The sequence below is a fragment of the Mesoplodon mirus genome, assembly GCF_964341445.2.
Source record: "Mesoplodon mirus genome assembly, chromosome: 2".
NCBI classification, from domain to species: Eukaryota; Metazoa; Chordata; class Mammalia; order Artiodactyla; family Ziphiidae; genus Mesoplodon; species Mesoplodon mirus.
In genome coordinates, this window is record NC_138977.1 from 98,619,775 (window position 1) to 98,635,880 (window position 16,106).

The window sequence follows — 16,106 nt, forward strand, 5'->3', positions numbered from 1 at the left end:
GAAGCTAGACTTAACAATTGCAATACTCATACTTCACTATGGAAATAATTTTCTGGCTCCTCCAAAAGGTACAATGTTATAATTAGGCTGGTTTCCTTCTTTAACATGTCCTTCTTCTCCTTTCTCTTTGTCCCTCCACTTCTACCTCATATATCCATGCTGTTCCCTTTTTCTCTACTTGTCGCAATTGGGTAACACATTTAAGCAAGGCCTAAGTCATCCTTGGAAACTTGCTACATTGTCCCCCTTCCTTTGCACAATTACTACCCCTGGTTATGCTCATACATCTTCTTGTTTATTCTACCATAGAGAGAGGAAAGAGCACTGATGTTGGAGTCAGACATTTGGTATGAAATTCTTGCTGAGTAACATTGTCTGATTTTACTTCTCAGTCGACATGAGACAATATTATCTGCCTGATAGATTTGTATGGAGAATTAAATCATATAATTTTATAATATCTAGAACATTGTTTGGAATATGATAGGAACTGTAAAATGTTGCTTCTTCTCTTTATTTTGAGACTCCATTTACTACGTCTTTTCCATTACAGTGGGAGTTGTGAGAAAAATTGTTCTACTTTATTTGTGATTTCAATAATATCCACCATGGTAGATATTTAGTATATATTTTTTAAATAATGTATAAATAACTTGCCTAGATGGCTGCCCTCAATTTTTTTTTCAGTTGCAAAACACTACTGTATATATTTATCTTACGTATATGTGTATAGGTGTTTGTGTATACATGTCTGTGTGTATATACATATCTCTTGATGCCATAGTTTTAGAGGGGGGAAAAAGACAATAACTGAATGTGAGGGGGTAATTGTTTACTTGTTGATGCATCGGTCAATTTAAGTGTCCTCCTTTAAGTATCCATTAATTATTACATGCATGTAAAAGAATGCAATTTTAAATTAGCACCTGCTTTCAAATTTATTTTCAGAAAAAGTTAAACACTTATGGCACTTATGGTAATTAAGGAAAAGTTCTAAATGTTTTCTTGTAAGTCAGAGTGTGAATAAGGAAAACAAAAGAAAAATGTTAAACATGATTCCTTTTTACATAATTTATTTTATCTCAGCCACATTTTTTTGTTGTCAATGCCTTCTCTGTTGTAAAAGTAAAATGTTATAAGAGTGTTTATTATGAGCTTCATTTTTCTATAATGTCTTTGAGTTTAGAAAGAAAATTATTATAACTGTTATTTCCAGATTTAGCTTTCTCTGAGCCTGTCTGTACAATAGTGACTCAATAAATATTTTTGGCTTGATTTATCAAATGGTCTTGCTTCTTACACAACCACATTAAAAAGTATGAGTAGGATAAAACTGAAAAGTAATGAGATATATAATAACTGTTAAGATATATAGCATTTATTATATACTAGACACTGTTCTGGGCAATACATATTTTTATGTATTGTATATAACTAAAATGACAATTTTTAGTTTATTTAATGTTCATATAACCATATGAATTAACATTACTCCCCCACCATTAGCAGATAGGAAACCAAGGAACCGAGGGCTTAAATGACTTGCCCAAGGTCTTAGTACTAGTAGAGTTAGTAATTGAAATTGGGTTGTCTTGCTTCAGAATCTGTGCTCTTAATTACCATGCTATGAAGTGTTGTGCCAGAGATTCAGATAAATCTGTGTAATTTTGCCTTACAATGAAGGCAAGTACTTCAAAAATACTTTGGAATGTGTTTTGGTAGAATGAGACTTAATACAATCCTCAGTAAACTATCTCTATTTTGAATATTCCTTTCCAGAAAAATTTTAAACTTATACTCAAAATGTGAAATGATTTTAAGTATATACCATTCACTTGAATAGACAATAGAAAGAGAGAGAGAGATAGAGAGAGAAGGAAAGAAGGAAAGAAAAGGAAGATCCAGTTTGCATTTGATCAGTTTTAAAAATGCTCACTGTGAAAAACATCTTCAAAATTTGGGTCATATTCCTTTAGTATTTTCACTTCCTAAGATAAGTCTGTGCAAACTTTAAAGAGGGGGCAGCTATATCAGTTTGGTTCAGTAAAATAACTTTACAATGCTAACAATTTTTAATGTCTTCCATATGCACTTAACACTTTTAAGCCAGATTCCTTATTTTAAGTTGTAAGATCCTGGAGGATAGGTTGCATGTTTTACTCAGTATTCTATTCTATGTTCCTAGCACAGTGCTTTGTATTTCAGCGGACACTCAATAAACTTCTTTTGAATGAATTGATTATGATTGAGCATAATTAATTAACATAAGCCTATAATTTTCACAAATTTAATTATAAAAATATTTAGAAAAGTAATATAGTTAATATGTGGAATGATTTCTGAATGATTATTAGGCCTGGAATGAAAGTAAGACTCATGCATTTAACTTTGTTTAAACACACAGTAATGGTAATGAATGATTTCTTTTTTTTTTTTACTTTTCTATTATTAGTAAAAATTATATTTGTGGAAAATGTTTACACAGAGTTAAGTACCAAATCTATTTAAACACATTAACAAATTATACAAACTAATCATTAATTATTATACAAATGAGTATAGTATATTTATACTGCTTTGTCCAGTGAGACTGAACTATTTGTTTCAGTCAGTTTGGGGGCTGGGATGTAAACGCTGTACTAATACATGCATAAATAATGTACCTTAGGTTACTTATTTATTTTTATAAATGATGCATGTATTCATTAAAATGAAGAAGGGAGACAGTATACAGATGTTCTATTCAGGAAAGAAATTTTCAAGGAAATGAGAAAACCTATATTTGTTAACCCTTGTTTTTTTTCTTATTTGCAGGATTCAGATTTGGAATATTGGTGTTTCTGTTCTGAAGAATATTTCCTTTTGTGATTTTTTTTTTTTTTTAATCATCAGTCTTGGACTACAGCAGAATCAGAAAGACACTTATTTTGTTTCACGTTTGGAACACTCACTCTTGAGGCACTCTCATGCCTGAGAACATGACCATGTGGCCATCACAGCTACTAGTCTTCATGATGCTCTTAGCACCGATAGTTCATGGTAAGACCTTTAATTATATTTTTGTGTGATGCTTAATGTTGTCTTAGTTGTTTACACTAGACTCTTTCTTCTAAATTTTTACTCTATGATTTTGCAGCTTTTGCCTACCATATATTAATAGCAGTAAGTAATGTACCTTAAGCTGCAATAAATAGGATTTTGAGTTTGATTTCTTAAAATACCATTTAAAATGTATATCTAAACAAAGTTTAAAAAAATAATTCATGTTTTATTCTTTGTTTTACCACACTTAAGGAATATCATCTGAATTATTAGCTATATCATTTATTTTGAATTATTTTTATTTACATATTTTAGTAGGTAAAATAACTTTTAATACAGTAAGTATGCACAGTTGAAAGAAAACACTCCAAAAATCTGCTTTATTGAACCAAGTAATCATTTGTTTCTGAGTGTTTACTAATCTCCTCAATCTTTAACAAACAGAATAAAAATTAAACCTCTCATTAAAGCAAAATTCTCACATCCCTTTCAATGCAAAAAAAGCAAAAAAAACCAGCAACATCAAAATGATATCAACATATGCAGAAAGGTATTTTTCTTGAAACATGCTAATATACTCATAAAAGACTGTGTTCTTTGTTCATTTAGACAGCTTGGTATTTATAACATGAGTATGATAGTTAAGAAATGATCTCCCTTTGCAAATTTTATAAAACATATAATTATTCAATAAATAAGCAAGATAAATTCTGTACCACTTAGTACAATATTCATGGGATCTCTCTAAAAATTGGCAAATTAAAGTCTATATATATGTTCCTTTTTCACAATTTAAAGTTTTCTACTAATTATCGTTGGTTTTGCACTAAGATGAAAATGGCATAATATAGTCACTATCTCATACATTAATGGTAATTAGAACAAAGAAAAAGGGACACAGCTGTATTTGCCACTGCTTAGAAGGTCTCAGAATATTATAGTTTAGCAAGCAGCTGAAAAGCAGTTTTAGCCCCTTCAGCTCACTTTTGGTTTTTAATTGACTACAGGAATCTATTGTAGTTCGTCAGTGATGTGAATCTGAATTTGGCTCATATTCATAAGTTTCAACATGAATTCTGCATTCTGCTGTCAGTATAAAAACCGGATATGATCACTTCTCTCTTGACATTTTCCCTAAAGTTCCCCTGATTTAACACCTTTATTTCTAACAAATCGCTATATGAGAGTGTTTTTTTAAAAAATGAAAGTAAAATTATACAACCATCTACTTTTAAACAATGTAAATTTGTCAAATATTTCAAAAATTTTCCTTAATTCTTATACTGATGTAGCACTTACATACTCATATACTTGGGCACATATAACATTTTGTGATATGGGACAGTATAAGAATTATACAGGTTTAAACAAGTGCTTTTCTGATTATCTGTATATCTAAAGATGATTCTAATTAGGCTTTTAGATGTTATAAAAACACCTCACTCATAAGGTTACTTTGAAGATTAAATAAATAGCATATGTAAAGAATCTAGCACAGTGCCTGGCAGATATTAAGTGACTGAACACATTAATTTCCTTTATCATACTATCTGCCCCTCCAGTTTATTTTTGTTCCAGTAAATTGTAACAACTAGGAATTAGCTAACCCTGAGAGCTTTTTCATTTGATGTTGATATTCAGAAAAAAAAAAAAAAAACCTCTATGTATGTACAAGTCAAGTTTAAAAAGTCAGTCTAAAATTACACTGTTAGAGCAAGGTAGGTTAAAAATAGCAGAAATAGGTATTGTAAGAAAGACTCCCTTTTCAGAGGTGAAATTTCTGGTCTCCAAAAACTGACACCTACTGTGTATTTCAGTGGGCCCCAAACATGGCTGAGCCTTAGATCATAGGTCTTGAGTTAAGGCCTGTACTGAACACACATACACACACACACAAACACACACACAGAATCTCTCCAAGTAAGTCTGAGAAGTATTTGAAAACTCCTAATAGGGCACGGAGAATATTGAGCCTGGTATATAAAAAATATAAAACATTTTGGCTAAAAACTAAAGTAATTCTTTCCATTGTATGTGAACTACTTTATATTATCTTGACTTTGAATCATATCAGGATAAACAATATAGGTGTTCCACTTATAAACTTTATTCTTATTACTTTGTGTAAGTATTTTAAAACTTCACACCAGAGAAAATGCAAATCAGTTTTGTCTGCCTTCCATAGGAGGCTTTCTCCATTGCCTTTGTGATACCACTTTGGGCTTGTAAATAAAGGGCTTCACTTGAGCAGCCTTTTGGAATCCAGCATGCTCATAAACAGAGGAGTGTGTGTACTTTTGAGCAGTGATGAAATCTAATAGGATAGGCATTTTTAGAGTCCCATATAGCTTAGAGTCCCAGTCCTGGCTTAAAGGAATACCATATAGCTCGAAACCTTAAAGGACTGAGGTAAAGTGGATGTCTCAGTTATAGAAGTACTCTTGTTTCCAAAACATCCCCTGATAGCATCTCTTTGCATACTGCTGTTGAGATGCCTAGCTTCATTTGTCCTTGAGACCATAGAGAATTAACTTTTCTGGGTATTACCCGAATTGCTGGCCTTTTCTCCAAAGTAAATAATAATGATGACTATAAATTATGTAGCCATAAACTTTAGAGGTATTGGTACAATTAATTATCACAACATTCTCATGGGTTTAATGTTATTTATTATTATCATCATTATCATTAACTTCTTATAGTAAAATCATTGAGGTACCAAGTGGCAAAAGAACTTGACTCAAGTTGCACATGAGACCCAGAGAGGTTTTAAAACAAAGGACTTAGCTTCTTAAGCTCTTGTCTTAATGCCAGTAGATAATCAGTTACTATCAAGGCCATTCTTCCCTACAGAAAAATCCCACCTCAACTCTCCTGGTTCTTTGGGAGCAGATAAGGCAGAAAGGTAGATTACTTGCTTCTTCCATGTTCTGGGCACAGACAGACTGGGATTTGAAGTCTAACAGACCTGAGATAAAATTTCAGCTCTACTGCTTACAAGCACTGTAACACTGTTACCTGGTAAACTAGTTAACACATGTCATTTATCATAGACTGTGAGCCAGAAAACTGTGCTAGTTGCTAAAGGTAAGGTAGTGAACAAAAGATTCTTAATTTTTCCCTCAAGCTTACAGTAACTTAAACATTTGTAACCTACTTCTCATCCGCAACAATGAACACTTACTCCATGTGTGGTTATTTTAAGAAATGGATGGAATGATATGTGAATAGTTTCTAACATAGTGCTTGGCATTCAATAAATCTTTATATTTTATTTTCCTAGCCTTAACTACCTTGAAATAGGACTAAACCTCTCAGCATTACATAAGGAAAATGAGTAATTATCATTATTCTTACCCTGATAATTGAAATATTTTGCTACTTGGACCTCAGCACTTAAGTTTTGCCAGAAAATTTTAATACTAGTATCTAAACAAAATTATTATCAAACTGAGATATATATATATATATATATATGTGTGTGTGTGTGTGTGTGTGTGTGTGTGTGTGTGTGTGTGTGTATATAAAGGCTTAGTATATAATTGTCAGTATATAATAATATAGTATATAATTGTCAATTGTCAGTAGTAGTAGTATATAATTGTCAGAGAAGCATTTTTTGCATGATTTCTACATGGGTAAAATTAGAAACTAAGCTGAAGAACTAATTCTGAATAATGTTTACATTAGTTGAATAATCTCCCACATCATCCTAGAAAGTCTGGCCAGTGTTTTTTATAGTAAAACAAATTAATTAGTATATCCACATTGTGTGTGTATATGTGTATGTATATATATATATATATATATATATATATATATACACACACACACACACACAATTTTAAAATTAAGAAATGTCTCTAGTTCTGTGTTTATCTGTCCATATTTTATGTCTCTGTGTACCTCTGTATTTCTCTTTTTCTGTTTACCATGACTGTGCCCCCTTCTTGTACAGCCATAAAATCCTTATCTATAATGCTATGAGACCTGTCAGAAGTAAAGAGAAGCAGCTAAAGCAAGTGGCCAGTTCTTTGCTGTTAAATAATGTAGTGTTGCATGAAGATAAAAGTTTTTTTGTCCTATTGATCTTGTTGGGAGCAAGAGAAAAAGGGGGAATCAGAGAACAAAAATCAAGAGATAACATGGGCACCTGGGACTCATCCTTATTGGCAGTAAAACAATATGCTTCACTGTAGGACCTGGACTAGGACATCTGGTTCTGGGAGAGATGTCACACAAGCCACAATGGGTTGGGAGTTGAGAAGGTGATTGGGGTGCTCAAATATTTTAACTGCATCTCATCTTAATTAAGCTGTGTTTAGAAACTGTCACAATTAAAAAGATAGAAAACAGGATCATTGGAGCTTACTGCTTACAATATTTTTTATGGTACCTTTGCAGAAAAAAGTAGAATTAAAAAAAATTCTTCTGTGGCCACCATATGTGTACTTTTTTCTGCAAGTCTATTTTTTTGTCATTAAAGTTGAATGTATATTTATATATTAATGGACTTTACAGGCAAACCTGCTCTTTATTATGTTCAAGAAGTTAATTATTATAAACAGTTCTTAGCAGGGACAAAACAATGATCGAATGCATATATATTTCATACTATATGTTTTTATGTAATTTGCATTTTATTATTAACTATTTTTACAGTTATAATAAAATTTAATATGTCAATGATTTAAAATAATAATTTAAAATATTTTTAACCTCTAATAAAATGTAAAGCTTGAGAAAGAACAAAATTACATTTTATAACACAACATATTACCATATAATTTTTTTATGAAGTCATGTTTTATTAATTGTGAAAAAGACAGGTTGACTTCTAAGCTCTGCTTAACTTTGTTATTTTTTGAAATTAATCATCCTTTAAATGTTTATAATGTTTGCCAGCCTAGGCAATTTATAATACTTGCAGTAATATCACTGTTTTTATGGTCAAATATGTTATACAGAAAAATCTTTGTCATTATCATGTTATATGAGGTTACTGCAAACACATCCAACACCATCTACGTTAGCCACTTGGTACTGAAGTTCAAAACATATATTTCAAAAGTTAACTATGCAGTCTCTAATATCACAATATTTACTACAAATATGCACGCCTGACAGCTTTCCTTTGTAAGAATGTGTTTAGGAGCCTTCCCTACACATTCGGTATGCAGGTTGGCAATTGGAAAATAGTTTTATTTTGCCTTTGCATTTGCAAAACATGTTATATGTGAATTTTATTGTAGTGATACTCTATGAGTAACACAGGTATACCTTGAGAATAAAATAACATTTTTTTATTTTCAGATTTTAGGTACTGTGACTATTTGGGGGGGTTAAGATCATATTTTTTTGTATTTCTTGGCTTTGGGGTAGACTGTGACTGCACTAGGATGGTCATCATACACTTGATGTTGAATGAATTTCAAAGTATTTTGATATATAATATATAAATAACTAATTATCTATTTTCCTCTTCTTTGCATTGCTATTTAATTTCATTCTCAATGTAAGAATAGTTCTCTTATATTTATAATTTAATATAAATAGCCACAGTGCATTTTTCACACATTTATTTCCTCCATTCTGATTGGGAAATGATTCCTTAATGACCAAATAAAAAATTGAAATGCAATAGGAAAGAGTCTTATTGATTTGTCACGCAAATAAGACACTATATATTATATTGTGATCTGTTTTAATTTGACAGTTTAGAATAAGGCCCTATTGAAACATAGGGTTAATTCATTCTTTATTTCATGTTTTTAACTGATAAATTGAAAATAAACTATTTACATTTTAATACTTACATTTTTGTTTTATTTGAATCTATATTTGCCCTATATTACCATCATGGCCGAATTAGTTTCTTTAAATAAAGAAAATTGTATTCCTATCAGAAAAATTATACATGAAGGATTTGATCAAATAAGCTAGGCTAGCTAAGGATTTGCAAGAGAAATATGCTAGTTGTACTTACAAAAGTAATAGATAGACATCTTTGTACAAAAATAGATTCTCACAATGACATTTGATAAGATTCCAGTGTTTATTTCATCTACACATATTATTGTTTGTTGTGATTTGACTGTCCAGAAGCCAAGGTTGTAGCTTACTTTTAGAGCACAAGAACATAGTCTCATGTATTTTTTTGTTTGTCATTACCAGTGTCTCCTACTTTATTGTCAAAGTAATTCTCCTCATACAAATTTAGATCAGAAAGAAAAAATCCAATAATCCCATGACCCAGTGGTATAATTAATATTAATGCTTGTTAGATTTTTTTTGCAGTTATGTGTATGCACATTTTTTTAAATTGGAATAATGCTAGAAATAAAAGTTATATCTTTAATTTTGACTTAACCTTAAAATTCAGACATTTCTAGCATCTTATTAAAGTTTCAAAAAATTATGATAACATGTCATATGAATGAACCATTGTTTAACCATATGTCGAGGACTCAGCATTGAAGGTCATTGATACATTACCATTACAAAGAGCAGTAAAATGGAACGCGGTTGTATATAAAATTTGACTGCATCTTTGTACCCCTGGAAGAAAATCTCTTGAGATATGGAGGTAAAAGAATGATTCATTTTTAGGTTAATTAATAATTACTTAATAATTGATAATGAATAACTTAATAATTAATGCTATCTAAAATGAATGGTAGTAAATGATCAATACAGCCTTGCTTGTTATCATGACTTTTTGTTTAAAAGAATTCCACAAATTTTGGCTACTATAATAATGAACAAAATATAAATAAGAAGAGTAAATATTCAAATATTAAGATATAATTATTATTTGTAGGAGTATAATGATGTACTCAGAAAATTCAAGAAATAATAACTTTCCCAGAATTAATGGGAGCACTGATTTCAGGTGTATGATTCAAACATACATATATGATTCCATCAAAACAGCAATGAAATGCCTGAGTTACTTAGGAAGTATCATAGCAGGAACTACATGGAACCTATGAGAAGAAAAGTGTGAAACTTACTGGGAGTTATAAAAGAAGACATGCAATATACCATGTTCCTAGATGAAAAGACTAGGAATAGCAAAATTGTAAGTTATTTCCAAGTTAATTTATATATATATGTTCACACACTGCATTCAGAGTACTGATGTGAGCTTTTCTATGTAGAAATTCAACAAAATTATTCTAATATATATATATATGTATATATATATATAGAATATTAAACAAAAGTTAATAAGAAATGAAAAGAGTAATAGGATGACAAATTGAACATAAATATATATATTATGAAAGTATAGTAATTAAGATAAAGTCTCAAAATTAGGCAAATTGATCAATTGTAAAAGACATCCCTGAAACATTACTGCACTCTGTATGTTTGTGGTGTAATTTGATAGGAACGAGTCCTCAGAAAATTATATATATCTAAGACAAGAAGTAGTCAAATAGGGATCAAATCAAGTGTGTGTGTGTATGTGTGTGTGTGTGTTTCCAATTATATATTATGAAATTTCTGGAGAAAGAAATTTGAGTTACCTACTTTAATCCATTCTTGAACAATGTATTAGATAGGATAAACTTCGGCTATAGTCACAGTAGATTCCAAAATGAATAATGGAGTCTAGAGAATATTGTCTTGTTCACCAAGCATTCCAAGGCAGTTAAGTGTTTCTGGTTGGATATGTGTTTGTGTGTGTGTGTGTGTGTGTGGTAGGGGCTGGGAGGATGCCCTTCTCTTGTTCTCACAGTTATTCAGAGACCCAGTCAGATTTTGGAACAAGGGTTCCAAAATCTTTCTGAGGCTCATTGCCATTCCTGTCTACAGGAAGGAAGAACAAGCATTGGGAAGATTCCAATGCAAAGTTTTTATGGATATGCTTAGAAATAGTGCACTTTACTTTTGCTTCCATTTTCATTAATTAAAACTCCTCCTCATAGCCACATCTATAAAGGAGTCAGAAAAGCATAGTCCTCTTGTGATAAAGGAAGAAGAAAATATTTATAAAAGATGCCATGTAATTTTTTTAAAAAAACTAGATCTGATGCACCAATATCTTTTTTAATGTATAAATGGGGATATAAAAATATATTTATTGATTTATATTTCACATACCATAAAATTTACCCACTTAAAAGTGTTTAGTTCAGTGGATTTTAGTGTATACATAGTTGTGCACCCATCACTGAATCAATTTTAGAATGTTATCAGTCCTCCAAAAAGAAATTATGTACCCATTAATAGTCATACCCAGTTTCCCCTTCTCCCCAGTCCCTGGCAACCACTAATCAATGTCTCTATGGGTTTGCCTATTGTAAACAATTTGTATAAATGGAATCATACAATTTTTTTATCTTTTGCAACTTGCTTCTTTCATTTAACATAATAATTTTAAAATTTATTTATATCATAGCATGTATCAGTAGTTAATTCTTTTTTTGTTTCCAAATAACAATCTATTGTATGAAATATACCACATTATATTTATTAGTTGATGGAAATTTAGATTATTCCTACTTTTGGGCTAATTTGTGTGTTGCTGTTATGAAAATTCATGTACAAGTTTTTGTGTGGACATGTTTTCACTTCTTGGGTATACACCTAGGAATGGAATTGCTGAGTCATGATAACTATATTTAGCATTTTGAGGAACTGCTAAACTATATTCTAGAGTAGTTGCACAGTTATACATTCCAAACGGCAGTATGAGGGTTCTTGCGTTCTCACTCACACTTGTTATTGTCTTTTTTCTTTTAGCCATTCTAGTCAAGATGAAGTAGTATCTCATTGTACTTTTCTCTTTTTTTGACAAACTGAATTAAACATTTTTTTGGTTTTTTTTTTTGCTATATAATAGGTCCTTTTTGTTTATCTGTTTTAAATATAGTAGTGTGTACACGTTAATCCTGAACTCCCAATCTTGATTTTTATTTCTGTAATGAATAATGTTGAGCTTCTTTTCATGTACTCATTGGCCATTTGCATTACTTACTTGAAGAAATATTATTTAATCATTTCTCAATTTTTATTTTTTATTGTTGATTTGTAAGCTTTCTTAAATATCTTTTTTAGAAAACACCACAGGATATCAATGTTAGAATACATTTAGATTTAAGAATTCTTTAGACTGCATTTTGTAAAAGAGGATTTTTGCCTGGATTTAGCCACTTAAATCTCATCTATTTTAAATTCACTTTGAAATCATATATCGCTTGTCTAGCCCCACTCCATCTCCTCTTTTACTTACATATTTGATTCCTAAAAATAGTTCATTAATCTGCTTTTTTTTATGATGGCAAAAACTAGTAATTGACAATGATTGAAACTTTATTCTGAGATGTGAACTGTATAGTGGTGAATTATACACAAAACAGCAAGGTAATTCATTGGGTTCTTCTAGTTACTTTCCAATTACTCCTCCTTAAGAAAATGGTAAAGAATATTAAGCTTTAATTGTAGTGGCCAGAAATGTTTCTGTTTTTGTTCTAGTCTGAATTCTTGTCCTTCCAGATTCTGGAAATCCCCCTTATTTACATTTTATTGTATCATTGCTCAAATTATATTATAAATATTGAGTATTTTATTTAAATAGACTCGTTTTCTCTGATATGTTCTACAAACAACTTAATACCTCTTTTAATTCATCTCAAGAAATTTAGGCAATTTGTTGTGTCTCTCTATCAAATCTACATATTTTAATTGGTGTCCTCTGGACTCACTCATATCACATCTTTAAACAAACAAACAGAAAAAGATGAGAAATGGAAAAGGACCTGAGGTTTTATATGGAAAGGATCCTAGTAAACTTGCACTATTTAAGCCCATTGGGCTTATCTGAAATATTATTATTTGGGGAGAAAAGATTAGGAGAAAACTAAATAAAGATAATGATTTATAAATGTTAATACTGTGAACAGCTCCTACAGTTTCAAGGAACCCTGGATAAAGGAAGATGTCAGTATTTAGAAAGTAATACTTAAATGAAGCCCAGAAACTGAAATTTAGAGTATTATTCAATCTAAACTGCTTTAGAATCCTAATTTGCATGGTTCTATTGAATGAAGTAGAAGGATTTCAAGCCTTAGAGTCTAATTCCAATTCTATTACTTCCAAGAAACATGACCTTAACCAGTTTGAATCACAGTTTCTTCATTTATTAAAGGGGTAATTAGGTCTACTTTGTTATAGTATGAGGATTAAGTAAAATAATGTATAGAAAGGCCCTAACACAAAGCCTCACACATTTAATCCTGGGAAAATGTGGTCATTAAAACATACCTTTAGGAATTAGAACTAAAAACCAAATGACCTGGATAGTAAGCAAAATTTAAAATACAACATCATCTTGGGTCACTTACTTTCCATAGTGGTTTTCAAAGACTGCATTGTATATTCTTAATCCCCAAATGTGACAGTTTCTCTAATTATGAGCCTACACATTTGTACACACATTCCATCATTATATTCAGGACTTACCCACTGGACTGTAACTAAGTCTTTAATGAGTTACTAATGAACATCTTAAGCTTAGATCAGCCAAAAAAAAAGTTAGAGTGTTGAAAAGCTATTCATAGTTAAGCCTGTTGCTTTTAATTAGACTATAAGCCCAATCAAATTTCCTGTCTTCACTATTCTTCCCAGGTTTGAAGAAATTGAATAACCAGTGACAGATGTACCCTTACTTTGATATTAGTTTAATGTGAAATTAAAGGGGATAAATACATTGAGCTAAATTAGAGAAATCATTGCTTATTAAATACAAAGATAAAATAATATGCAAAATTAAAATAGCATTTTACAATGATTCATTTTTTTCTTGGACTCATATGACTTCAAAACAGATGAATTTTGTTGTTGCATTAAGAAATAATAGATGACATGAGGAAAAAAGATCCAGATATGATTAGACCATGTAGAGGGAAAAAAACCCTCTATATTTATAAAAGAAAAAATAGCTTTCACACATTACTTCTCTCCAGGCTGTTAGAGATACTATGAGAGTAATGATCAATAGACGCTACCTGAATTAGATTACAACTATTCTTTTATGTAGCGCTTGTTACAAATCAACATGGTGGTGACTATTTAGCAATGATCCTTTTTTTAAAAATTCCTTTTGATAGTGAAGTTGGTGAAACCATGCAAACCTTAAGGGCACATGATTTAATAATGCACACAGATAATACATAAAATTCAAAGCAACAGGCTGGTATGATGCTCCCTCCAAGGAACAATACATATTTGCTTAAAAGGAAGCCTTTTATATTAGTCAAAATGGCTCAGGCCGGTGGGAAGAGCTGTGATAGCCCAGATGTTTTATGGGTTACAGGCTGTTGTTAGAGGCAGGCTTGTTGTCGCGGCTCTGCACAAAGATTAAAAACCACTATGCTGATTTTTTAAAAGTAGGTGTCCAATAATAATTACACTCTATGTATATATCATCAACATAATATAATTGATCGTTTTGACCTGTGAGCCTGTTAACATATCAACTTTTTTGTGAACCAGCATTTAAACACTCATTTAGTATGTGTATTGAGAAGGGGTGGAGGGGTAAAAGTCTCTTATTACCAGAAAAAAGTATATAAAAAGTTTTCATTCTTCTCAACTACCTCCAGAGATGCCAGTTATGGTTAACTTAGGATGGGGAGAAAGAACTCTCTAATGAGACAGATCTCTGTCAAAACATGTATGGTTTTGCTGTTTTTTCCCCACATGTCGAGTACAATTGGCAACATGATTAAGAAAAATGCCCCATTACTACAGTTAAAAAGATTTTTAAAGAAATTATTTACAACATTCTGAAAGCACATTTTCTATACCATTAAAATTTTAATATCCTTTAAGAGGAGAGTAGAGGGAGGGAAGTTAAAAGAAAATCCGTATTTTCCAAAGAATAAATTCCAGAATTTTCCTTTTGTTGTCATGAATTGAAATCTGTTTGCATTATGTTTACAAAGAGGCAGGTGTTTTTAGTTTGAAAAAAAAAGCTATTAGTTATCAATCTTCTGAGGAACAAGATATGTAATAGGCATTTTATTTAATTTGAATGAAAATAATGTCTTTTTGTCAGAAACTGATTTTTTTTTTTACAAGTTTACATCAATAGCAAAATCTTACTCTACTTACTCATTTTAACAAATGTTTGAGATATTTACATTACAATATTGCAATCTAGGCAACCATTACAATGAATAAGCCACGATTTTTCTTCTATGTTTAAAACATGGAAGATGCCATACATGAAAGACAATTAAAAATAATCTTTTAATGTTGTTTCTTTTGTTTTTTAACACTAGGAATTAAGTTTCCCATTAGCTTTATACATAACAAGTGTTTGCTTGTTCCACTAGTCTCAGGATGTCTTATATAGCTTTCATAACTTGACTGTTCAGTCTTCTGGTGAAAGTTTAACCATATTATATTTTATTTTACTGTAACAGCTGTGTTGTAGAGAAGAAGAGCAAGAAACCCAGTCTGAAGGGAAAATTGCTTGCCCACACAGGACATACCAATGCTTCATAAAACAGTTCAGCCCAAAGAAGGAGTCTGTTGAGTTAAATTGAATAATATTCACATATACTATGAAGGTTGCTTCATCATACATAGGTAGACAATTCATCACTTCGGAGCCATTTTCTTGTAAGACCCAGAATTAAGTCAAATTTATCTCTGTGTTAGAACTTCCATGATGTAATTTCTACTTGGTGGCATCCTTAGTCAGGTGCTTGGATTGGAACTTTTATGACGGTTGTTAGAGATTACTACCCAGCCTAGAAAGAAATTTTGCAGCTGTTCACACACACTTCTAGGGAGAAATCAGGAGAGTAGTAATTTATTTATATGGCCAAAATGAAGGTGCTGGGAGAAAGGTAGAGCATTTCAGGTATGCAAAAGGAAGCAGAATTGGAAAATGACCTTTACTTATAAGAAAAGAAATGAAAGCACCAGTCTGTCTCCCTTTCTCTCTCTTTTCCCTCCTGCTTCCTCCCACCCCTTCCTCCCTCTCTCTATACATAGGTAGATAGAGAGATATAGTTATATATATGAGACTGAATTGGATTAGACAT

The 16,106-nt window shown here is 31.1% G+C and overlaps 1 protein-coding gene across 22 annotated transcripts in view; it reads left to right on the plus strand.

Annotated features, from left to right (window-relative positions):
- The first annotated feature begins 2,778 nt into the window (after positions 1–2,778).
- ADGRL3 (adhesion G protein-coupled receptor L3) overlaps positions 2,779–16,106 on the plus strand; it is a 590,718-nt gene continuing 577,390 nt past the window's right edge. For all 22 annotated transcript variants that reach the window (XM_082611711.1, XM_082611707.1, XM_082611717.1 and 19 more), the window contains exon 1: positions 2,779–3,039. In XM_082611711.1, coding sequence (XP_082467837.1) covers positions 2,967–3,039 — 73 coding nt within the window. In that variant the 5' untranslated portion in view covers positions 2,779–2,966. The remainder of the gene's footprint in view (positions 3,040–16,106) is intronic.